The following is a 27363-nucleotide window of genomic DNA, read 5'->3' on the forward strand; positions in this document are numbered from 1 at the left end:
TTATACCCTTAAGAGTAGGGAGCGAAACTGGATCAAACTGATTGAGGTTAGTAGAGCATCGTAATGCTGGGGCCTGACTCATCACAGGGGGGTGTGAGACTCTTAGAGATTCTGCCTGTAAAATGAGTTAAAAAATTTTCACAAAGGGCTAAGGAAGCCAATCTAGGTGTTTCAGGACAAGGATTGGACAATGAGTTAAAAGTCTTAAATAAAATACGTGGGTTGTGACTGTTATCCGCAATGACACCCGACAGAAAAGCCGCTTTAGCCAACTTAGCAGATTTCTGAAATTCCAGGCGGGTCCTGTGAAGGATATCAAAAGACACATCATTTTTCCACCGTCTCTCAGCTTGGCGGCAAACGCGTCATAAAGCGTGTAAAGAGTCATTTAGCCACGGCTGAGAGCAGCTTCTAGGCCGTTTTACTTTCATAGGGGCCACAACGTCCAGTAAAGAGGAGCAGGTAGAGAGAAAGGAGTTAGCAAAATCATCAACTGAAGAGGGTGTAGAACGATCAAAGTCAGGGAGAACAGATTTAGAGAAAGCAGCCGAAAATTCAGCCACAGTCCCAGGATTGATTATGCGCACAAGACGTCGAGGACCCTCAAAGTTCTGGTCAATTTGCATAAGTCAGCATCAAAGATGACTGGGAAATGATCGGAGATTCCAATGTTGCTGATGTCCCTGATACAAATGTCCAGTCCATAAGAAAAAATCAAATCAAGGGTATGTCCTTTAAGGTGGGTAGGTGCATTAACCCACTGGATAAGATTAAAAGAGTCAACTAAGGCTAGAAAATCCTTGGCAAACACATCATCTTTACAACAAATGTGAATGTTAAAATCGCCAGTGATAAGAACACGATCATAATTTAGGTAAAGAGATGCTAAAAAGTCACCAAAGTCGTTAATGAAAGTCTTATTATATTTCGGGGGACAGTAAATCACAACAGAGACTCAAGGGGGGACCAGCAAGTTCCAGCAGCTGGGCTTCAAAGCTAGGGAACATAGGGGAAGGCAGGTGCCGTACTCAGAATTTATTCCTAAAGACCACTGCCAGTCCTCCACCCCTGCCTGAAGGTCTGGGTGAGACTCATCGGGACGAATCCAAGTGTCCGTCATGAATAGTAAATCCAGTCCTGTAGCAGTAAAAAAATCGCTCACAATAAGTCTTACTCGTCAGCAACCTAACATTTAATACCACCATCCGAGTCGAAGTCGCAGTCGGAAGCACGTCTCGGGCGGCATAGATTGCCATAGCACACGCCGCCTTTAGGAGGCTTAATCCAACATCGAGCCGGCGAGTAAACCACTGGGGCGGCAGGGCGGGCCTGCAGCTCAGCATGGCGAATCCATCGATGCCTAAACAATCTAACAATCGTCGAAGCCAGCCACATACCGTGCTTTTAGGTAAGCCTTAATGCGGACACGGACACCACTCCGTTTACCCTTTTCCTGTAGCGTCTCCTGTGCGGAGGAAGCGGAGATCGGCGGTACGTTCCTAAGAGGTGATCCATCTGCGGCAGAGTGGTATCTCCTAAATTCCACCACGGGTCCGATCCATGGAAGTATGACCCGTAACTATAGGGTGGCCGGAGACTTAAGAGTAAGCCGGTCATAAGTTAGCAATGCAGAGCCACCTGAATAGCATATTAGCAGAAAGGTAAGAAGCAGCAGAGAGCAGTGGAGACGGCCTGCCGAACACACTGGCGCCATCTTCCTGTCCAAATCCAGTGTGTTTCCCCTTTCAGTATCATAGTAATGGACAAATGGTCAGGGCCACAAGCTCTATAGTCTTATAAAAGCCATTTCAACCACGTAGTATGACAACAAGCACATAGATATTTAAACAGGGGTTCCTATAAAACAAGCCTGAACGTCTTTTGTTTTATTTAAACAAACCTTCATTTGAAATGCAAAGCGAATATATTCCACTGGCTAGAGAGTGCTCGCCATTTCTTATCCAAATCACATTTGCTATTTTGGATTCATGTGTATTCAACTGTCAGCAGGCGGTAAAAGACAGGTGAATATGAAAATGTGCAGGTATGCGGCTTGGCGAGGCAGTATGTGGATCACAGCATTAGCTCACCTGTCAGAGTCAGCATTGACATTTCCATCCATCCTGCTGGCTCTGCTCTGCAGCCCTGTGCGTTCGCTGCCAGCCTGTCAGACAGGTCAGAGTTTCACGCACAGCCTCAGAGACTCATGTGAAGGGCACCCTCAATGAATTATGCGGAGTCAGAAGCATCTTAAAGGCCATGTTGTTTGAAGACAGGCAGAAGAAAGGTCAGCTTCCATCACTGTTTGAGAGGCACCCTGCCAGGAGTGGAGTCGGCACACTGAATGCAACGTGATGTCACGGGTTGACCTGGGGTTTTCTCCTTAACCAAACCATCAGCGGGTTAGTTGCTTCTGAGTGGGAAAGCAAAAGTTGAGTGATGTGTGCTGCTTTTATTTTAGGATCTTTGAGTTTGAGCTAAACTTCGTCAACATTTGTTAAAGAAGAAGGCAGATTATTTATAACGTAGATGGAGTAGATTTGTATTTCACTAAAGAAGGAAAAATATTTCCCTTGATAATGTGACAGATCAGTAAGCTTGCTTTTCACTCACCAGATGTGCTGAGGTCTGAACTCTAGCATTAATCTGGGGTTAAGGAACACAAGTATTCAGTCTAAAAAGAGCCAGATTTGGTTTTGCTTTAGATGGAAAGATGGATAACAGGAATGACTTGACTTGGCTGGAATGGTTCTATGGTAATTTTCAACGTCAGTGGCTTTAGGGTATGTTTAATGACTTATCTCTGAAAAGCCTGCTGGTTAAAAACCCCGTTCAACAGCACTAATCACATGTTAGAAGCTCGTTTTCCATTCCAACAAAGTGATGCTCATATGATTGATTCTCATAAGCGTATAACTAATCTATTAAAAATACATACGAGTAGTTTGGGTTCGTGGACGCTGCCATGTTCCCCACCATATTTGAAAACATTGGTTGGGAAAGAGATCTCCTTTCTGACTAATGGGATTTGTGGTCCGTCTCTAGCCAGCCATGCAGAATGCCAACGGCAGAAGAGAAGAGAATTTGAAGGCATTTGCATGGCATGGAGGGACGTTTAAATTCATGTCTGCACAGACTCAGACTCCACATATGAAGCCTTATACCTATGTTTTTTTCATCTGAGAAGGGGTCCCCTTCACCAAAGAAACAAAAATGCAAATGAAAGAGACGACAGTGTCTTAATAAAATGTCTCAAGCTTCATCTCCTGAACTGAGGTCAGGGCCCAACACATGAAAACTTACATAAACATGCTTATTCATTCTCAGTATTGTCTCAGTTGCTTCTTGTCAGCTGATCATGCATTTCATCTCCAAACAGCTGACACCCATCAGGCTAAACAACAACAGCTGGTTATTATCCCAGCTAATGTTAGGCTCAGCTGTCGAAAAAAACACTTTTTCTCTAATAAACAATAAACATTAAAAATCACATAAGCCTCAAAGTCAAGCAAAGTTATATCCACTAGCAAGCAGCAGCTAATAAAAGCTAACAGTGGCTAACAGTAGCCAACAGCAACTAAAATAGCAGCGCTTACTGACAGCTCAGTGCTTCGCTGTCACCAGTCAGAAGTGCAAACCAGTATCACAGCTAAACGTGCCTAAACGTCCATTTCACGCTTTGTCTCTCTAAAACGTGAAATGGACACGTATGCAGAAACTGCATTACTGCATTCAGAACTGACATCACCAGCAGGGGGAGATAGTAGATTTAATAGTATAGTATATTTAATTTGAGCAATTAAGAAATCTCCTCTGCTGTTACTGCAGATTAGTGCAACAACTTCTGCATGCACGTCAAAGCATGAAATGGACATTGTGTCTATTACAGGCTTTGCTGTGATATGAGAAGTAACCTTCTTTGTCTCACTGACTCATATTGGACTCTTTCACAAAGCTTTACAGGCTCCTCCAGCGTAAGTAAAGGTGTGAGCTTCTCACTGGGCAGCTGAGACTGACAGTCGCTCATAGACAGGGAAAAGCTCCAGGATGGATCTGGATCCAGGCCAGATATTGTTAGAAACATGCAACCTTTGGCCGTTATGGGGCACAGTCTAAATTGCATTTTTTTAATCTCTCTTGGCTGACTATAGCTAGCATTGTGTGAATTGGGAGGGGTAAGAAACAGAACTCGTTTGACGTTGATCTGCTGACATCTAGCCATGAAAATTTTGCACATAGTAGCTTTCATTTTATGAGCAATTTAATCTGATAGGAGTCAGTTGATGGGACGAGTGACGGGAGAAGGGAGCGGGAGATTGGTGCTGCAGCTGCAGCGATGCAGACGCTGTACCGCTCTGTTGTGACGAGAGCTGAGTGTGAAAACGAAGCTCTCAATTTACCGGTCGATCTACACCCCTACCCTCACCTATGGCCACGAGCTGTGGGTAGTGACCAAAAGAACGAGATCGCGGATACAAGCGGCAGAAATGAGCTTCCTCCGAAGGGTGGCTGGCCTCTCCCTTAGAGATAGGGTGAGAAGTTCGGCCATTCGGGAGGGGCTCAGAGTAGAGCTGCTGCAGCTCCACATTGAAGAGAGCCAGCTGAGGTTGTTCAGGTATCTGACAAGGATGCCCCCTGGGCGCCTCCTGGGCGCGGTTTTCCTGGCATGTCCCACCGGGAGGAGGCCCCGGGGCAGACCCAGGACACCCTGGAGAGATTATATCTCTCGGCTGGCCTGGGAACGCCTTGGTGTTCCCCCGGATAAGCTGGAGGAGGTGGCTGGGGAGACGGAGGTCTGGGCTTCTCTGCTTAGGCTGCTGCCCCTGCGACCCGGCCCCGGATAAGCAGAAGAAGATGGATTAATCTGATAGGCAGGTTAATACATACATTTGGAATGAGTCACAGGACTACATCTTTAACACATCCATTTTCCTTGTCATTCTTGTGATGCATTCAAAGTGCAGGTGTAGCGTTGCAGTTCTTGGGCGTCTACCGAGCCGTACAGAACAGGAGCAGGCATGTTTGCATCTTTGCATTTTTGGGGCTTTTTTATGTGGCAGGTAAATTCAGGAAAAAACATGTGAAGAAGGTGATGATACTAATTCAGGAAATTCTGTCTTTTATATTAGCATCATGTTGTCCAGGGTGGAAATCAGTCATATAGTTGAATTAATGTGTCTAAATCTGAGCGGTCTATAGCAGGCTAGTAGAACAGCCTGTACTTACGTAAAAATATCTACTGGAACTCACAAAACAAATTACTATAAGACTTATTTCTCAGTAATTCTTCTCCTGACACTGCACCGCTACACCCAATCCTCCACCTGCCAAATCCCAGTCTAATCCCTGCCTACAGTCCTGCCCTTAAGTGGTTCACTGATGACCCAGTGGATGTTAAAAGTTAACATCAAAAGTAATCCTGATATGTGCTGTAGTAACTTAAAAGCCCACTCGTGATAATTACCCGAATGTTTAAAATGCATCATTAACGGGCACTTTTTTCTCACACTCGAGAGAATCTCAGAAGAGCCGAGTAGATCTTGTCTGAATCTCTCATTTGGCGCCCAACAGGAAACGGCGTGCTTCGCAGATATTCCTACTACTAGAATTTCTCTAGTTCATATGAGCGTGCTGCCTGAGTAGAGCGTGCAGCACATGGAGCACATCTTTCCGTCTGGCTGGAAGGTTAAAGACTTTTTCATTCTCGCACACACCTCCATCAGGAAGTGTGTGGAAAAGTTCAGGTGTAGTCGGCTGATCTTAATAATGCATGTGCCATGTGGTGATTTAAGTCCTGTCACGAGCACGGAGGTGTGAGTTACAGCTGCAAATTAGCGCTTGTCTTTCACTGTAGAGCTTGACCTTCTTTTAGAAATCCTGTTCTTTGATTAAGGGAGTGTTTCTCAAATGTTGTTAGCGGCACAGCTAACAGGGAAACTGCCTGCAACAGCGACCCTTTCCTTCGTTACCTCTCGTGCTCGCTGATAACCAAATAGTAATGAGCCTCCCGTGACTGAAGGATTTATTAATAAACGCCAAAATAGCTTTTCTGTGTGTATTTTTTTCTAACCCATATTTTTGTCACGGGCTGATTTCCCTCTAATACCACACCCCCGCAGTGTTATTATCTCTGACAGCATTATGCGGATCCAGTGCTTGTCACCGTTCCTACAGCTCTCTGTGCACGTCGGGCTTAGCGAGGCGGAAACGCACACTTTCATTTATCCAAAGTGCTTGTTTCAGATGCGTGCTGCTATCTTTAGTGTTGGAATAACTGTGGTCATGCAGTCTGTGTTTGTCTTTAGGTATTAGCATGACTCTCTCTCTATACCGCTGTCTCACACACACAGACACACACACGCAGAGTGTGTCTGTGTGAGAATTAAAATTGAGGTAGACGAGGCAGAGGCACAGTGGAGCTGGTTAACTAGCTGTCAGGTCATAAAAGATTGCGTCCGCTGGAAGATCTATATGAATATGGACAGGTCTATCTGTAGGAAATAGGCTGTCAGGCAGAGGTAAATGTCTCAGTGCAAAAATGTTTGTGTGTTGCTTCTCAGAAGACACCAGTGCGCCTCCTTCCATTAGTGTGAGTGAAACAGCTGTTGTTTCTGGTGAAATATGCCCTCAGACAGCCACGGGTAATATGATAGCTTATGTTTGTGCGTAAGACTCGCTATTTACTGAAATACACTGGCTACGTTTACATGATCATAATAATCTGATTATGGACATTAATCAGAGTGATGCATTGCTGCAATTAAGATGTTTACATGTTGCTTATCAGACTGTTTCATTAATATCCTCTGCTCGGCGTAAAGCCATAAACGCCACCTCCACAACACGGTGACGGTTTCCCTCTAATATAGGGGATGTACCCTAAATCTAAACTGTTGTTCGGTTCTTATTAAACTCTGCCCATCCTTTTATTTCCATCTCAACAGAGCTTATACAAAAGTGTTTCTCAAATGAAGGCTTGCCAGTATTAAATAATAAAGAACTACCAGAGATGAAAACCCAGGGCTTGATTGTTTCTTTTAAGTATAGGTGCTAGGGTCTTTGAGAGATGCCAGCACCGTTTTTATTGGTATCTGGCACCATTAAAATGATTCTAGACTAGCTGTTAGCAGTTATCAGTAGACATGTGATAGCTTGTACATCATGTGACGTTTCTGGTCCCCAGAGAATGAATACACGTCCTCTTGATTTTTTTTAAATGCTAACTTTGTTTTTCTTAGTCATTCCAACCTGGTGGTCAGCGCAGCCAACCGCTGCAGTAAAATAACACTTGCTGTAGATGCATTTGGAGGTACTAGCGATAGATAATCTACTTGATGAATTCTCTACTGAAGGCAGAGATTTAAGACGTTACAGCAGTTCCAAACGTGCAGCGGCAGGAAGGGGCAGGTGCAGACACACTCTCTGAGGCATTACCATGAAAGGTTAGCATTTAGAAATGCTCATAAGGATCCAACAGTGATGTTGGACGTGTCACTGTCACTATATCGAGTCCAAATTTAACTGATCATCCTCAGTTAATTCTTTGATGATGAGTTTGTGAGCTAACATGCTAGTTTTAAGTCTTATTTAATACAACACCTTATTCATTTTGTAAGTTACTGTTGCCATTAGTGTCCAGCAATCCGGTCTTTTAAGCCTGACGTCATTAGCCAAACTCCGCTTCAAACAAACACTGTTGCATCACTGAGAATTACAAACTAAATTCTTTCATCTGTAATAAAATGATCAGCGTTGCTGCTTTACCAGGTGTAACTATGAAGTTTAACATCCAGGCATCCATGAAAACAGGATTTATTACATTTAACAGAGTTAGAAGGTAGCAGGAAGTTAGCTCGCTAGTTTCCATCTAAACATGATACAGTGGTCCCTCGCTATATAGCGGTTCACTTTTCGTGGCCTCGCTGTTTCGTGTCTCCTGTACAGTACAGAATGCGTTCAGCTTGTCAGATTTACATAAATCTTCGCTAGCAGAAGGTAACAAACACAACAGTGTCGATGTCAAAGGATTGTAAGGCGCATTAAGCGAAACAAAACAGCGTTGGGTCTGTGTTTCCACAAGCCCCGCTAGTTTAGAGACTTATTCATCATGAAGAAAACAAGACAGTCAGCGATCAATCGATTTACTTTCAAGGGAGGCCTCGTCGGTATCTCAGGAACGCACTTCGAACCCTACCACAAAATGACCCTAAATCCGGCCTCCGCTTGCTGCCTTTTATTGGGAAAACAGTTGACACAATACACATCACAGCAAAAGCACCTCCCACCGTAAACCCCCCCCCAATGGTTCTAAGACAAGGCACTATGTGTGTGTGTGTGTAAGCACCTGCATGCATGTGCAAGAACGTGTGTGTGTGTGTGTGTGTGTGTGTGTGTGCATGCATGACTTCCTGCTCACCAAACGGATCATAAAAGCAGGAAGCTTACAACACAAGAAACAGATCTTTCAGATAGCATGCATCTGCAATAAAACCTCCCCCAGCACAGAGTGGCTGGAGAGGTGGTCAGGATCAAAGGAATGTCTTGATCCTATAGACTGAACTAAGACCTTACAAATTTAAGAAACACAATGACAACAATCAACAATTAGACTTAACAAACAGTCAGATAAATCAAACTTCACTCAACTCATTCTTCTTGCTTCCTCCACTTCCGTACCATTGATTCATTAATGTTGAATCCTCTGGCAGCTGATCTATTCCCATGTTCTGGACCTGAAAACAGGGTTTGATCTTTGGTTTCATTCTATAATTACTGGACTTATTTTTCTACAGAGGCTTGAACTTTGAGAGTTTAAACAAGAGAGAAAAGTGTGAAAATGTTCATTCCTGTCTGAGAAAAGTGTAGAAAGTGTGTAGTGAGGGGATTTACAGCCTTAAAACATCTATAATAATCGTAAAAAAATAAAGTTCACCTATCACGGGTTATTTTTAAAACGACGCAATAAACGAGGGAACACTGTATAGCATGTTCTGACTGAGAGAGTTCCTGGAAAAATCCAAACGTACAGCTCTGCTGTCACTTCCAACATAGATGAAGACTTAAAACTAAACAGCAGTGACGTTTGTAGGGTTACTGAAGTTGGGCTAGCTGCTATATAATGATGTGCTACATGCTCGCTAGCGACACAGCTATGTTAGCATAGCATAAACACAGTGAAGCTGGAGGATGAATGCTAACTTTTTTCCACTCGATAAAAGTTAACGTGAACGTTCCTGATGGTTAGAGACAAATGCAATCGCATGGCAGGATGCTGTAAACGGACCAAACTTCAGCCAGGAGAACAACTGAGATAATCCATCCACAATACGAGGTTAGTCATTAATATACTGCTGCATGGGCTGCAGTTACATCGTAAGGGTTTAAAAACTGAGCTTTAAAATGAACAGTGGTGATAAAAACCGAGAGAGGCTGACAGTGATCGCCTGTTTTAGGGGCTTGTTCAGATTAAATAGAACAAGATACAAAACATTAAAACATGTTAAAAACACAACAACCTTCATAAACACAGAGTAGTTTGGACCTGGAAGCAGGATTGATACGTCGTCACTTAACAACTGGACAAAGCAATGTGACTCCATCACTAGTTTCAAGTCTTCTTAAATACAGCACGATGGTTGTTCTGTAGATCACTGAGAGTAAAATACACACCAAAGTCAGAGTTAGATGGTGGCTACTTGGTTTTTGACGTGTCCCTTCCATTGTTGCTTGGATTGTATCCTCCCCTCTTCAGTCACCTCCACCTCTCACGGGTCACAGTCAGATTTAAAAAATCCAAGCGGCCAATGAACAAAAAGCCAAATGTCTTTGGCTCATGATTTTGAACATCGCCACAGTGTTGAGTGACATGATTTCGGCTGTATCCATGGTTTATATGCGCTCAGGCTTTTTAACCAAGATGTGAACTGTAAGGAACCTTTATAACATCATTGGCAGTCAGTGGAACCCTTTGAACCGTTTGAACATGGTTCCACACAGAACAGCTGTGAAGGAGTTCATTACAGCAGTGCAAAGGCACCGCATGGTGTCCAGAGGCCTGTTTATTTTGAGTGTGTTCCTGCTATGAAGTGTAAGCCGGTGCACATGTGAGCTGATCTACTCTCAGGAGAGAGCGGGAGGCTGCTGGGGAGATAAATAATGCCATTTCACCACCAGCCGCTGTGCCTGTGACATGAGCATCCATCTGCTGAAACCCAGACAGGATAGCCAGGGCTTACTGAACACATTCCACCCCGGCGCAGTGGGAGACAGCTGATCCACTTGGCTCTGGTTCTGATCCATTTGACCCCTGCCTGGAGGTGACCCCAATCTGCTTGGCCGTGACCAGGGATGGAGAGGAGCCAGGGGTGAGACTTGGGGTTTTGGAGCAGAGGAGAAGATGAAGGCTGGGGTCAACTTTAGGACAATGGCAGAGAGCAAGGAAGGGAAAGTGGAGGAGGTGGGAGCGGGATGAATCCTGTACTGGGGTCAGTGCCGGTGCTTATACGTGGATTAAAGGATTGACCTCCCCCGAATCTCTAGGAACAGGAGGACGCAGGATAAAGTTCCTGTTCTTGGTTTGGGTGGTGTCTGTTTTTTTTCATACACGTTTATTTCTAAGCACATTTAAAAATACCACCCATTGGCTAAAAGTACTGTACCATTAGAAGAATAAAACAACTTCAATAAAAGTAATGGGAACTCAGTCTGGTCAGAGAGGTAAGGACCAGAAGGCAAAAGGTTTTTTCCCCGTGCGATTTGTGACCATCGACATTCCTTCTAGTCAGAAACACATTTCCAGGTGAATAGAGAGGCAGGATAGGAGCGGTGGAGTTGGAGCAGCTTTTAAGGGTAAATGTTATCTTGCATAATACTCAGTTGACGGTTATGGTATCACTGCACTGTGTTGTGTTGCTGTACTGGAGGAAAAGGTTTCTGGATTTTACAGATGTGCTTGTTGTCTGCAGGTGTCAGGGTGGCTGACAGGAGAAGCAGCAGTCGTGCTTCAGGCGGGTTCACATTAATGCTAACGACACGTTTGTGCTCGCTCTCAAACCTGTGACGGGTCTATGCTAGAACACTAGAATGGTGACGCTATACTGTATTTTTGGGACTTTGTGACGTTGTAATAAATTCACATCCTTTGGTGGAAGGATCTACAGCAGCGGTCTCCAACCTTTTTTGCGCCACGGACCGGTTTGATGCCCGACAATATTTTCACGGACCGGCCTTTAAGGTGTCGCGGATAAATACAACAAAATAAAACTAGTACCGGTACTGAAAAAAAGAAGATTTATTCATAACACACGTGAAAAGACCCAGGAAAACCGAGTTAACGATAAAAACGATAACAAAATAACGCTGAAAACCGATAAAAACCCTGAAAACCAGACATTTCACACCTGAGCCTCAACTCTCGCGGCCCGGTACCAAACGACTCACGGACCGGTACCGGTCCGAGGCCCGGGGGTTGGGGACCGCTGCTCTACAGTAACAACAGCAAAAAGTTAGGTCCAATCTGCTGGGCATGCTGTCGGATCCATTGGGGATGAGAGGCATGATGTGCAGCATGATGGGAGAAATCAACACTTTCAACATGAAAACTTAAACTGGGGATAACAAATAAGAAAACCTTTTAACTTTTTTTATCTTTAATGTTATATTATAACCTGTAATTATGCTGCAGATTATGAATCTTATAGTTCACACAAAAACACTACAAACAGTAAATGGAAAATGAGATCGCCTCCACATCATTTTATGATGATATTTTTATCATTGTGTTTGTTGTTTAACCTGAGTAACACTTTAACACTCACAAACTGGACTGTTTCTCGCATCCAGCAATACTGAGGAAGATATGTCATTTACATTTAAATCACCAAATCTGTTTTGTGGAGAGAAAAATGTTTTCCCTCGTGTACGTGTGCTGCTCTGCCTGCAGGTCTGTCCAGCACAGCACTGACACACATAGCATGTCTGACACTAAGAGCAGCAGAAGCAATTGTTTCCCAGTCGGGCTGCACACACACACACACACACACACACACACACACACACACACACACACACACACACACTGTACTCTGCAGTATATCACTGTGATATCAGAATCTGAACTAATTCACACTAACTGCAAGAAGCCAGGTTATATTTAGTCTTTTGTTTTAAACGTTTATTCATTTCAGGTAAATAAATCCGGTTTTTAGCTTTCGTAGCACAGATTAGGCAGGACGAGCATCTTGTAGCCCTCCGGCTCACTCAGTCTCAGCCTTTTTTTAGTTTCATATGTTGCAGTTTTATAAATATTCAGTAACAGTAGCACTGGGTAAAGCAGTTTTATTTGAGGTTTGATTATTTCTGCGCCCCCTTCTGGATAGATGAAACTATGCACCTGGTTTCCACACCTGCTCTGCAGCAGTTCCAGCTGGCCCTGGCCTGACTTTTCAAACAGCACTCCTGGGTCTTCAGTAGAGGAAAGTCTAAGAATATACTCTGCTGCTCGGCATGGAGATTTTGATTTTAGAAGACATGGCTGATCCTTTTATGATACTAAGTCCACATTATGGGAAATGTTTTCTGAGTGTGACCCATGGAGAAACTGACTGAAACAAATCAGCTGCTTTAGGACAAACAGCCTGCAGACACCGCTCAGTCCTTTACATGTTGTAGCTGTTTGCTGTCACCAGGGGGCAGTGTGCAAACAATCAGAGGTTGTTTTTGTTGTTTTTCTGTGCTTCTCCTGTAAATTCTGCTCTTGATCCAGTGTTGGACGTACACACAGAATCATCCACAGCGAGCCACATGCTGTTCGGCTTTGTGGGCTGAAACAGGGAGCCGTGGAAAAGTATGTGGTGCTACTGCTGTGTGGGCGACGCTGGCTTGTGCCGTTGTTGGTTCATCAGCCAACCACTACGAAGAGCGAGCTCCTAACGTTCAATGAGAACCACTGAAAAGCGTCCTCTGCACTCTCTGATGCTTTTCTCTCCGATGTTTCTCCCATTCTTGATAAACTCTGGACTGCACAGGTGCACATTTGCATCGCTCCTCTGTGGCCTCCCTGTAGGCTCTCCATAGACAGATATCTATCCCAACGGTCACAACGTTGTACCACAAATTAAGCGTAACCCATCCCAGATATGCCAGCTGTCTTGTTCACTGCGAGGAGCCTGTCTGACCCGTTCATTGTCTCGCCACGTCTCTCTAACCTCTTCATTCTGTCTGGCAGCATGAACAGAATTAAGAGCGTCGCTGTGTGAAGGTCAGACATACTGTTTGTGTCTGGCCAAATGGGTGGTCTGTAACCTCGCTGCTGGGGGGTTTATTATATGTATGTGTGGCAGAGTATGAGTGCAGCGTGCAGGGTTGTGACCTGTGACCTCACAGGGAGTCTCCATACACTCTCCACACATTCCCTCATATTCAGAGATGTGTAGAGACCAAACCTGCCCCCCCTGATGGATTATCCCATCCTCCATTTCAGCAGGTTGTTTCATATATCCATTACTCTATATGTGCAGGCATGGCAATCTACTGCCTGAGCAAAGATGGAGGGGTGTGGGGTTTTATTTTCCCATGTGGGACATACAGAGGGGGGATTGTGCCCCACAGGAAGCAAGCAGCCGTTATTTGTCCAAAACATCCATCTCTGCGCTGAAGTTGGAAAAGCCTTGGAGCGAAAGTAGTAGGTCCTTGTGGCTGACCTCCTTTGTTCCATTTTTGCTTGTGTCATCACATTAAGACTGAGCTTAGAATGTGCCCGAGAGCCGTGAAGCTGTGAGCGCACACATGTGGTCTATTGTCTTTAAAAGAGCATCGTCGTGCACAGTGGCAGTGATGAAGTCACACGTCATCATCACCATTAAAGAGTTAAAAAGTAAAACATGACTACTATGTGGTGAAACAGCTGTATTGATAGCTTAACGACAAGATCTGTGAACTGGAGACGATCTGCAGACAATGAGATTGTAGCAAGTCTTAAACAGTTTTCGATCAGCGTGTCCTCCATCGTCCACCCTACAACATTCACACACTTTCATCTCATGCTCATTATTGTTATAGCACATTAGCTGTACTGTGTTCATTGTTCGTTGGGGGTTATTGATCATCAGGTTGAGGGACCACCACGGAGAAGTGTTAAGCGAGCTCACGGATGACTGACTAGACCCTGAGCTGTGCTGCTGCTCGTCTGCTTCCCCGGCATGATGTCCTCATAAAGACTCTGACATTCACATCCAGCCCTCCACCCAGCTCTCCCTCTCCACTTCAAAGGCCACAGAACTGATACATCAATAATGCAAAATGACTCCAGCTCTGCCAGCCAAACTCAGATCCTGCCACGTGGTTCACCTTCCAGTCACCCCTCTAACACTCACGACCTCATGTCCTGCTAAACCCACCCACCCATCTTATCATGATCACACTCATAGAAATCCATTCTCTGACAGCTTCTATCAGGGGGAAGTGCAGTTTTCAGGTGATGCTCACCAATCTAGCGTTAGTGGAAGACAGATCTAACGATGGAGGTCAGTGGTGAGGACTAACTGAAGGATTTTGTACTGCTTTCAGCGATGAAGCAGTCAGTGTACTCCTTTCTGTTCTTAGCCAGAGTCTTACCTTGTGTGAACATTGCTTCCAAATACATTTAAAAATGCAACGGTGAAACATTTTTAATGAAGTTCAGTGTGGAACCACCTTTCCTCAAGTTCCACTCCAGGCTGCTTTATGGTCCCCTACTGCCGTCTGGTGGACGTTTCTATTATTGCAACTAGACTAAAGCGTTAATGTCCACACACAAGCTCCAGACCTTTTAGAAATGCTTTTGATTTTCTTGATTAAATAAAATATTGTCCTTTTAAGCACATCATTTGTCTTGTTGTGTTTTGGAACTGTTGAGAATCTGAGTCACTAAAGCGACACACCCGAGTCAAAGGAATGGGCGAAGCATCATCAGCTGTTTAATCACATAAAGTTGTGGAGAGACACTCAATTTTTGCTTTTCTTTGTCTGTCATCTGAAACTAATTTATCCCACAGTGCACCTACACTGTGTGTTTGCACGGAGGGAGGAGACATGCAGCAGTTCCACACTTCTACCATATGAGTTTGTTGTAGATCAGACCAAGCGGGCAATCTGGAAGCTATTATGTTGTTATGGTATGATGGATCACGTCAAAGGCATGTCCGCTGCTCTGTATTCGATCACCCTAAAGCCAGGTTGTGTGCGTGAGAGCTCCATTTCCCAGAAAAGATGCACTTATCGTGACTGTTGCCAAAGAAAGGAGACGCCTTTGTACTGGAAGTTTATCATGTGAACTCACATCAGCAGTCAGCTGTAATACTTTATATAGTGTTTAACCACAAAGTAGCCTGTTATATTTGCAGTTAAAACAGATATGATGCAAATGCTTATAAAGAACATGTGCGTCATTCTCCGTCAGGTTAACATGATCCTAATCATCACTTTTCCTTCTTTGTGTCTGTTTCAGGTCCTTGGCACTCCCTCTGAGGATATGTGGCCTGGTGTTAACTCCCTGCCTCACTTTAAACCAGGTAATTACCAGATCTTAGTATAGTTTTAATATACACACTGGCAAAAATCATGGCATGCATGATTAACTCTGTCTCTGTGGTGTAAGTCTGATGTTGTAGCAGTGCTACCCTGAAGATACACAGATCACATAAAAACAAAGGAGAGTGTTGGAGGAGGACTGAGGCCATTTGTTGTGACCATTGTATGGCTGCTGTTAGCATACAGCTTGCTTTTGCACAGGCATCAACACTTTGTACAATTAAATCTAACAAGATGCTAAAGAGTTAGCCTGAAACCGTATCTATGTAATAGATGCTATAATACTGCCGCTATGCATAACTTTTACTGCCATTAGTATCTTTAGTTGTTTGGTGTGCGGTTAAAGATAGCCTCTATGCTAACACTTTAGGCTACCTAATTCTGACTGACGGGGCGGGCAGATTGATCCAAATATCGATAATATCGATATGCCGGTGCTGCTGACTGAAAGCAGGTGTCCTGCTAACTCTTCAGTCTACAGAATCAGAACGACAGATAACAAGATCACATTTTAGTGTCCAGGTTTTGAGGAAAGCCGCAGAAGCTGTTGCGACTTGGTTGTCACGCTGTTGTGTGCATTCTCAGAACTCCAAAGCTTATCATGAATATGAGGCAACACTGCCACCTACCAAAAGCTCACTGTACCCCATTAGTGCACCAGCAGCAGAAGAGGGGGTGGCAGCCATGCCTTCTGGGAGCTCATTAGGGCTTTTTAGATAGGACATGAATAGAGGGACTGCAGAAGAGCTGGAGCTGAGAACAGGGGACAGGCGAGGATGGACATCAAGAGGGTTAGCGCGAGGGTTCGGGGTAGTGAGGCATCACAAAGCTACAGTATGTGACCCAGCCTCTTATCTCCAGTGGCCAATTAGAAACCTACTGGGGTGGCTTTCGTGGTCACATGCACATACAACCCATACTAATGTGACTTTGCATCCTGTGGCCACAGCGACAGTTGGCTCTTGTTAGCCTCTCGCACACTGTGTTGCACAGCTGTGCTGCTGTCTCACCCACACAAATGTACACACATGCCCGGCTTTGGCTGGCTCCAGCCTGCGAGCGCCGCGTCTCTTCATATGACGAGTGCATGTTCAGGACTTCTTGTGGCTGCGCTCTCAACAAACACGGGAAAAAGTGAGACGCTTGTGAAGCCCTGTAATGCCTCTGAGTGCACATCAATTACAACCTGAGTGCAGACACACAGTGAATGAGAGGATAATGCAGAAGCAGTTTTTAAGCACAAGGGAGAAATTGAACTATAATCTCCTGGAAGTGCACTTCAGGTCTAATCTGAAATCTTCTAAATGTTACACTGTGGCAGGAATAAAGTTCATGTTTTTCTTTGGACATCGACTGTTTTTTTACTCATTTTCTAGGCTTTGTGTCTGACCAGTTTTAGAGGATTTGTGTTTGCTTGGTTGTTTCTGTCATTTATTAATCACTTTAGGTAAAAACGTGCTCACGGCATAAACTGATCTTAGACAATCTTTAGGTACTTTGTTATTAGCAGCATGTTGTTTCAACAATAACACAGTTTGTCATCCATGAAATAGCCCCAACAAGATGATTCTTAAGAGTTACTAGCAAAAAAACTTAAGAAGTCTTAGTAGGTGTGTCCTTAAAAAATCAGAGGAAACTGGAGGATCAAAGAAGAAGTGCCCAAAAGATGAACCACAGCAGGAGAACGGTAATCCTTAATGATAGCAGGTGTTATACTACAGCTATAGCCTCCATAATCTGAATGATATTGTGTTGTATGCTAACACTTTCACAAAACTGAATGACAGGCTAGCCGACATAAGCAGATAAAGAGATGGACATATGAATAAAGCAGATCACTAGCAGAGCCCATTAAAACAAATATAATGGAAATCACAGCTGAGTAGCTGCAGTGGCTCTGTGGAGATATTGTGTGCAGACCAGCAGTGGATGGTGCTGAAACAAAACCAGTCTCTGCTGACACACTGAGTGGTAAAGAGGTAGGTCTGTGATTAAAGTGTGAAGACAGATGCAAAGACAAACTACTTTAGTATTTTTCTTTAGGTTTGTAACAATAAAAATCTGTTACTGACTTTGATTTTTTGCAGTATTTGAAACGTGTATAGATACAAACGAGCGTCTACATGTCTAAGGCTGCAGTGAGCAGCAGGTGGCAGTGTTGCGTCAGTCTGCAGAGTTTCCTCAGCAGGACTGAGCTCCTCTCAGCCGCCCGTTGTCCAAAAACACACGACTGCTGTGCCGAGGATTCGTCACATATTTCTCTGTTACTTCCACATAAATTCTGCAGCACCTTCCTGTCTTTCTTTTCTGTCCCGCTCCAACCTGAATACATCGCTGCACTTTCAGACACGATGCTGCGGCTTGGCCTTGAGTGAAGGCGCCGCTTTTTTTTTCCACATTTTTGTGGGAATGAAAAGGTTCCACAGATACTTCCTCACTTCCAGCCATATCTCCCTTTAGCTGCCTCCCACCGCTCTTGGTCTCAGTCATGGTCCAGCTCAGACTGCGTATCTGAAAATGAAACCTTGAAGGGAGGGCGCATATGAAACCTGCAACACAGCTGCACAGTGCACACAGGTACAAACATGCAGACAGTCTGACCAACACCTCAGACACAGCATAATGAAGGTTCTGGTTGATTTGAGCTGTGATTCTGACATATTAATGAATACATTTCAATAATCATGTTTTGTGGTATTTAAAGAAAGGACTAACATTTGCACCAGTATGCTCGAAATATCCAAAATTATGACTATTATGAGATGTTTTAGCAGCACAGCCTGGCTCCACCCCTCCTCCTGCTGATAGCTGGAGCCGTCTCCCCTGGTGCTCAGCGAGCTCTGGTCAGCTCACGCCGGCGCACCTGACACCAGCCTGGGCGACAGGACCCACTGCTGGCTGTCTTGCAAGCTGCAGGCTGATGCTGGAACAGGCTGTCTGGTTGCAGGCTAGCTGGATCAGGCCAACAGTGTGCGAGTCCAGACGGACTAGCTCACTGGGTGGCTGGCTAGCTTGTACAGTAGCTGACTGCACGCCAACATGGCAGTTTTGGCTGTAATTAAGAGAAGAACGCTGAGCCTTCACACATTCACAGCATAGCGATCATAGCTGCAGAAGCACGCAGACACTGCTTCACCAAACTCCTCTTGCAAATATGACAATTTAATGTGGTTTGGCCTTGCAGCAGAGGCACATAGTTCACACTGCATTGCTCAAGAGGATTTCATTCATTTTCCAGTCCTCATTTTGGCAAACTAATACACAAAGCAACACTTTGTGTGATAACATTAAGCTGTTTTGCCTGGTCGTCGCAGGCCTTCAGTACAGCACACATTTTTAAGATTCCAGACAAAGAATTAATTACATTGACTGTGGCTGCATTCCTTTAAGATGATCCGGTGAACTGTCCGGCACAGCTCAGTCTGAGGAGCACAGTGTTGAAGGTATAACTTACAGTGACAGGCCAGCTTTGTACAACATTGCATGTATATTTGTGTTTGCACTTTTCATGAGTGTGACTGTATAAAGTAGGAACTTGCCTTTGTGACAAACTGTTAGCTTTGGTTTTAAAATGTGGGACCGAAAAATGTATTTCCGGATGAGGTGCTGCCTGCAGAGCCAGAGAACCAAAGAAGATTGAGATGGATCCCAAACTAAATGTATTTAAGCTTTTGATTGTGGTTCACATGAAGTTGCAGTTAAAGTCTGACAAGCTAGTTACTGCAGCACTAACCGATTCAAAGTACTTGCTTTACCAAAATGTATCTTTTTGCAGGTTTTGAGATGTTTTACTGCCATTTTTATACCGCAAATGCTCAGTTTGATGCAGTTTCTTTTGACGTGTGTCTCTATAGGACAGGATCATCAAAGATAAACAGCCCCTGCTATGTGTCCAAATCTAAGAGGTAGCCAATCAAAAGGGAGCTGCCTTAAAGCAATAGGAACTAAAAGCACCGAGGCTATGTTTATTTCTTTTTTATTATTTTGATTTGAATCTTGCAGAACTACTCTAGTAGAATCCAAGAATAAAAATATGGAAGTGAAAATGGCCTGATTTGAAAAAGACAGAAACACAATAGCAACACTGCAGCAGTGAGCTGTGCTGGGTGGAGATTAGCAGCCAATTAACACACGGGAAGATCTGAAACTAGGCGGCCTTCTCTGTGAGGCTAAGCTAAGGCCCTGCCACTATTTGAAAAATCGTAGTTTGCAATTAATTATTGCAGCATCTATGTCTCGTAATTTGCTGAGACGTGCACGTAGAAGTTTGGTTCGAAGGTGTTTTAGCAGGTGTGTGTCATTAACCCAGCAGCAGCTCTTAGTGCAGCCATTTAATTGCTTGTTGTTTTTTTCTCGTTGCAGACCGCTTTACAGTGTACAGCGCAAAGAAGCTCAGACAAGCTTGGAATAAGTAAGTGAGCTGTGTGTGTGTGTGTGTGTGTGTGTGTGTGTGTGTGTGTGTGTGTGTGTGTGTGTGTACAAGCCTGCATGCAGCATTACTGCAACATCATATGTGTGACTTGTGTTGTGCGACATCAGGCAGGAAAAGGGCAGGGCTTGGCAGTCAGGGCTTCTCCCAGATGTGTGCCACTGTTTGCCCCAGGCGTACATCTGGAGTGGAGACAACGGCGGGCAAAAAGGAAGTGTGACTGTTTTCCAGAGGGAATTTGAAATAAGCAGCAGGGAAGTGATTTCTATAAAACTCCAGCTGTCTATTCAGCTACAATCACAAAGTATAGCTGCTGGAACGAAGATTCGTCGTCACTAACTAAAGCCGTCATCACACAGGACGCTAAGACCTGCGTGCCTCCTGTGATTTGGAATAATTACACAGGTCATCCCCAGAGAATCTGCTGCGCCTCTAATCTGGAAAGTAAAGAATCTGCCACAAATTACTTCCCATGATGTGCAGAACATTCTGCCGCTGTATGAATTATCGCCAGAGTCATCTGCATCAGTGTATTTTATTTTATAATGATAACTGTCAATAACAAGATTCAAACCTAGAAAACATGCCCTCAGTGTGTGCTCTTTAGTGCCAGGACATGAAAACCAGGGAGTTAGTTTCTAATTTACACTTGGATTTTTATCTTTGGACAGTAAGTCCTAAAACCTGGAAATGGTTTTTCAGCTTCTGCTTCCCTCATCTTCAAATCACTGATCTTTCTGAATGAGTTCTTGGTTAGATGTCTTTATTCAATGTAACCCTTACATGTTGTCACACTTTCTCATATAATATGCATTTGCTAACAAGTGGATCAGAGAGAGTACAGACATCGTTGAGGACATTTAATGTCGTATGATACAAAATACAAACGTTACGTGGTGATGACGCTGACTTCTACCTCAATGGTCTCATTTACTTTAGATCCTAATGTTGCTGTTTTACTTCTGACGATGTGTATTCATGCTTCAAACTGTTATTTCTCCTTATGGAAATGATCATATACACTTTTATTTTGTGTGAAGCTAATGTTACACGATAATGCAGAAGCATGGCTCTTTGTTAAGGGGGCCACAGTGATGCTAACGTCTGGGATGGCATACAAAACATCATCCCTGCAGCACTTATTTCATGCTCCACGCCGTCGTGTTCTCCTGGCTGCAGTTATACATTTTACCCCCAAATTAATATCACACGTAGTGGGCACTACAGTGGACAGCTATTCAAAGGCTGTTTTCTCTAAAAACTAAAACTGACATTTTTACACTTAAAAATATTGAGTAGATTGGAAACCAGTCAAATCTGTTCAATATACTTGATCAATTGAATAACTAAAGCTTAAACATATGAAGTTGAAATGAATAATTGTAGTTGTTACACAAACATGAAATATAGATATATTTTTGTTCCATTTATTTAATATTGTAAACTGAACGTAACCAAAATTGTTCTTAATACTAACATTCAAATATGAATGTTATTATATTTCACTGGTAGTCTAAGTCTAAACCAGACAAACTAATATGTAGTCATGTGTTTCATAATACATGTATGAAAAATGACCACATGTTAACATTTTTCCAAGAGAAAAATGTATTTTCATAAACACGGCAGTAACTCGAAATAAACAAGCACTAAAAAGACAAGAGCCTTTCCCCTTTTAGCTCAAAGCCTCACATACCTGAAGGATGAACGTCAACCCAGGAGCGCAAACACAAACGCTCAGAGTATTTAAAAAACACAATGAACAAAACAAAGGCTCATGGTACTCAATTACTCTACGTTATCGTGTTTTACTTACACTTTTCAGTTGTAGTTGCTGACAATAAATAATATTGATTTGAATAATTAATGATTTTAGTACAAGATACTGATGAGTATAGATACATATTTCTCAAATATTTAGATTCAATTTTAAACAGAAATATTAAGCACATGCAAAGAAGGTATTCTGTGAACCACATACTGAATTTTTTGTCTGAGATAAATGTAAATAAATACCTTAATTAACACAAACACATATGTTAACATTTTAGAAAAATTTATTTCACTCATCAAACTCAAATAATTACTAAAAGGATATTCACAGATTCTATCAGGCTCATCTAACTTATATTTATAGTGATATTTACTAAGCCTCTGAATTACTTTTTAGAGTGTATTTGTGTCAGTGTTGATGGTATACTTGCACATAAACCACTACGTTGAACACTGATGTGCCACTCCATACTAAATTCATGAGTCAGAACGTCTGTTGTCCACCTAAGTGGACATGTAACAAACTCTTTGAAAAGTACGTTTAAAAGATAAAGTTCAAAAATCTTTTTTTCATGCCTAAAGATGGATAAAAATCCTGATTGAGGTTGTCATAATTCATGCATGAAAGGGTTCATAATATAAACTGATTAGTAACTGAAACACTTGGGATTTTAAGCTTATACGCTGGGTTGTAACATCAGCTGGGGATATCAGTTTGACCCCAACACTTACAGTTAATTGCTCATTGGCTGGTTGGTGTTTTATATGGTATGAAATTCGACGTGTTTCTGAGAGGCTTACTTTAGGATCCAAATATCAAAGAGTTGATCCACAAGTTCTCAGAGTAAGTATTTTAGTTGGATGGGTTTGATTTGAAAGCAACTAATGTAGAGTATAATGATTTTAATAGAAGGATCCTTTAACCTCCTGAGACCCGAACTCTTCCACTGCAGCATTTTTAATTTCTCTTTGCTATTCGGGCTGATTGGGACCTGATGAATGTAAAAACAAAGAATTACCAGATTTTTTTTTTTTACTTTATTTTTAATCAGAGCCACATATGAAGATATTCGTTTAAAATGTTGATAGAACAGTAGCAGCATAATGTCTTTGTAAGTGGATATCAGGCCCTTGTAGAGCAAAATTGAGTATTTTGGTCTAAATAACCCAAAATGTGATGTCCACATATGTGGACGCCAGGTCCTAGGAGGTTAAAGAAGTGAACTGAAGCATCCGAGGACAAATGAAAAGCAGACATAAATGTTAGCTGCGGTGGATTCCTCGGTCCCTCCCAGTCTCCTGATTTTCTCGAGTCCAGGAGGAAATAAAAATTTGCAGAAAGAAAGTGAGGTGGAATGTTAATGGCCATCACTTCCTCTCAACTGCCTTTCATCACAGTCCAGGGAACGGTGAATTCGATATGAACTCGCTATGTCCTGCCCTGAGACTTGGCTCACCCCCTCGTGCTCTCTGTGTTTCTGGTTTCCATCAGCCATTTTTCTCTGCTGCACTGTTTTTCTTCCAGCTGTGAAAATGCGGACGGCTGATGGACAGGAAATCAATCTGTGTCTATGGGGGTTTTATGTGTTTGTGTGCCTTGACGTGTATTGTAGTACAGTTGTTTCCCCCAAAGGCCAGAGGCAAAGTTTTTGTTAAAGCACTGCATTTAAAGTCTGCGTCACAGGTGACAAGAGTACAAAACACGGCGCTGTGGTCAGGTCGCAGCAACAACAGCAGCTTTGAAATGAAAGGTTTTTGTTGAAATGCAAATAAAATGTAAACCAGATCTTTCCCTCACTTCACACCAACTGCTGCTAGGGCCTAAAAATACACTCAGCGGACACTTCATTAGTTACACCTCGTTAGACCTTTTTTGGGGCATAGATTCAAAATTCATGCATGATGTGGCTCGACCGTTCCAAAGGTTCGAGTTTATATCTGGTGACTGCTGACGTCTGATTGGCCAGTTTGAGATGATTTGAACATGTGACATGGTGCATTATCCTGTTGGAAGCAGGGGTGTGAAACGTACGGCCCGCGGGCCACATCTGGCCCATTAAAAATGTCATATTATTAATATCCCATCAGTACGTGGGAGACGAAACTTCAGCCCTGCTGTGAATCCATGCAGGCAGGGGTGCGACACACCATGTGGCCAATCACACGCAACGACACACTGGGATCATACCATTGTGTGAAAGAAGGAAGGGGGGCAGACGTTCTGTGGTACGGGCCAGGTACACAGAGAGACGTGAAGCCCGATTTAAAGACAAGCGTGTCGAGAGAAGTGAATAAATGAGTTAAAACGTAAAATCATCGTCTGTCTGCATGTCAGTGATATCGAGTGTCTAAATGAGTCTCGCAGGCCTGAACGTGCGCTGGAAGCCATTTATAATTCTTGTTTGATCTGCCGCTCAACACAAACAACCACAAGCAGAAATCTTTACTTTTAACTGTATTTGCACAAGTTTTGCAGTTTTTTCCTACAAATTTCCCTTATGGCCGTTCATACCTCACAAAGAAATTTAACAGTAAACACATAACCTGTTGAACCCCAGTGCCCCTAGAGGCGAGAGGGAGAACAACTGGATGATCAGATCTGTTATTTAAATATTTATGTATAAAGTTTGAGACCCCTGCATTAGAAGATGGGGTACACATAAAAACCCAGGCTGGCTTTGACATTTAAATGATGGTCTGTAGGTACTAAAGGAACATGGATGGGTAGTCTTTGTGCATGAGGTTGCTGCGATGTGCACAGACTAAGTATAAGCAGGAGTATATGCCAGTGGTAAAATTCACCTCGGAGTACTACAATTACTTTATTAAACGAAAAGTGAGGTGGAAAACTACTACTACTATCCTCAGATCAGTTGCACTGGGGCCTGTTTGGTCATGTGTTGCTGCCTTCACACTTGGTTTTTATTCAACAATCTCGTCATTAAATTAGTCAGACATGGTGAAAGCATTTCATAGAAATTCTTCAGACAAAAAACACAAAAGCTTTCTACCTAAACAGCTCCGAGTGGCCGAGATGAAAGGTCTCCTCTGCTACTTTCAGTTGTGGTGACGAGACAATAGAGGCAGGTGGTCTCCTCGCCCTCGCTTCTCGAAAGTCCTTCCTGTAGTTATTTTGATGGATTACCATGAAAAAGCACTTGCCATGCTCCAGTGAAGAAGGAATGCCTCAGCCTGCTGTGAATGTGTCATCACCTAGATCTGTTTGATAGCCACAGGAGACACTATCGATCTTAATGCAGATGTTGGCTCGTTCGCTCAGCTAAGTTGGCAGCAATAGCAGAAAGGAATGCACACCTACCATGCATCAGCAGCTTTCAAAGGCCAACATACTGATATCCAGGAGATTTCACACCAACAACTATGTGCCCGCACTCTGTGCGCCTGCAGAGAAAAGACAACACCTGAATCCAGCTTCACTTACAGACTGCGACTAACCAAAGGCACGTTCATAAGGTTTCACTGGAAGATTTGTTTTTAATGCAGTAGAGTTTATCATTCCAGCTGCAAGTTTGGGACATGGTCATATTAACCTCACAGTAATATAAATTAGTGGCCCCTGTTTACATCCAGGGGACATGTTTTCATCTCAGTATAGATTATTAGTTAATCTGCTGACTGATCGAAAAGCAGGCTAATTATATCGATTTTTCAGTTTTAGTGAAACTGGAAGTGGGGATGATATATAGATCTGCAATAGGCAGATCTGCAAGCGCCTCCTCTGATTGGACTATCGGTAGGGGTGGGCGATATAAATGATATACGATAGAAACGATATAAATTTGGCCAACGATAGAGATTTTGACTATCGCTCTACCGCGATAGCGCATGTTGATGATGTCATCAAGCTGCGCCTGTTTTGGTCGAAAGCATCGCAGCGGCTACAACCATTATCATCTGCAAATTATGGCGGGCGACAGTCATAGCAAAGAGATGAAGCACTTTTGAAATATGGGGAAAGCCAAAAACTGCGCTTCCTCCACTTCCGTAACATTGATTCATTAATGTTGAATTCTCTCGCAGCTGCTCTATTCCCATGTTGTTGCAGTATATTAATAACTAACCTCGTATTGTGGATGAATAATCTCAGTTGTTCTCCTGACTGAAGTTTGGCCCGTGTACAGCATCCTGCTATGCGATTGCATTTGTCCCTGACCACCAGAATCCCTCACGTTAACTTTTATCGAGTGGAAAAAAAGTTGGCGTTCATCCTCCAGCTTCACTGTGCTAATGTTATGCTAACATAGCTGTGTCGCTAGCAATCACGTAGCACAACATTATATACCAGGTAGTCCAACTTCAGTAACCCTGCAAACGCCACTGCTGTTTAGTTTTCTGTCTTCATTTATGTTGGAAGTGGTAGCAGAGCTGTACGTTTGAATTAGTTTCAAAAATCTCTCAGAACATGGTATGAAATGTTTAGGTGGAAACTAGCGAGCTAACTTCCTGCTAACTTCTAACTCCGTTAAATTTAATAAATTCTGTTTTCATGGATGTTAAACTTAATTGTTACACCTGGTAAAGCAGCAACGCTGATGATTTTATTAAAGATGAAAGAATTTAGACCGTTTTTAACTCTCAGTGTTCGTTTGACTTTGGGACCTGACGGACGGAGTTTTGGACCCAGATTACTCCGCGAAGCTCCTCACTACGGCAGCCGTAATGCTCTGACAATCCATCAAGCAGTGCGGCTTACCAAAGTTGTACTAAAACATTTTTTAACAGATTTCTGCAGCCAAAATCGGTTCGAGGTCAGTAAGCACAACCAGAATTCATACATAAGGCACACTCTCGATTTTTGAGAAAATTAAAGGATTTTAAGTCCTTATAGTGTGGAAAATACGTTATACAGAAGAAAAGAATATATTGTGATATATATCGTTACAGCACATGCTTCAAATTATACCGCGATGTGGATTTTAGGCCATATCGCCCAGCCCTAACTATCGGTGACCTAAGGAGTGATGCTCTTGGTTTGGAGGCCACCTTGACTTCGGCCACAGTTTTCATCTTCAGCTCAGTAGATGCAGCTGCTGTTGCAGTTGGTCCATACTGCTCACAATTGCTTCCACTGTGCTGCAGCTTCTGGGTCTCCAGCTTCAATATTATAGCGCTGAGCTGCCAGGTGCTTCTTTGTCTATTACTTTAATGTTCTCATGCCTTAGTTTTAGTAGCCTCATTTCTCATCAAGACGTCCTGGTTCCCCAACACTGGACAAGGACTTTGTTACAGCAACGTGTGAGCTGGTGTGGCTTCAGTTACATGTTGTTCACTCATGTGTGGTAGTGAAAATTCAGATGTATGTATTGTAGCCAGCAGGGACGATATATAGAGCAGCAGCCCCCACCCCCGGACCACGGACCGGTACTGGTCCGTGAGTCGTTTGGTACCAGACTGCAACACCTTAAAGGCCGGTCTGCGACGGTCCGCTGGTCTATAAAATAAAATAATATGACGAAGACAAAAACTGTGGTATTTTGTAAATATAATAATAAACGTGAAATCACTGTGTAACTCTGTAACTTTATTCACAGCGTCCTCCTGAAATGCGCCAACAACATTGAGAGTATTATTCT

The 27363-nt window shown here is 43.2% G+C and overlaps 1 protein-coding gene across 3 annotated transcripts in view; it reads left to right on the plus strand.

Moving 5' to 3' along the window:
• cdk14 (cyclin-dependent kinase 14) overlaps nucleotides 1-27363 on the plus strand; it is a 222749-nt gene that overhangs the window by 138660 nt on the left and 56726 nt on the right. For all 3 annotated transcript variants that reach the window (XM_014329315.2, XM_005947602.2, XM_042214258.1), the window contains 2 exons: nucleotides 15485-15548; nucleotides 19930-19978. In XM_014329315.2, the coding sequence (XP_014184801.1) occupies nucleotides 15485-15548; nucleotides 19930-19978 (113 nt within the window). The remainder of the gene's footprint in view (nucleotides 1-15484; nucleotides 15549-19929; nucleotides 19979-27363) is intronic.

This window comes from Haplochromis burtoni, unplaced genomic scaffold, assembly GCF_018398535.1.
Source record: "Haplochromis burtoni strain Fernald_Lab_line unplaced genomic scaffold, NCSU_Asbu1 Contig_539, whole genome shotgun sequence".
NCBI classification, from domain to species: domain Eukaryota; kingdom Metazoa; phylum Chordata; class Actinopteri; order Cichliformes; family Cichlidae; genus Haplochromis; species Haplochromis burtoni.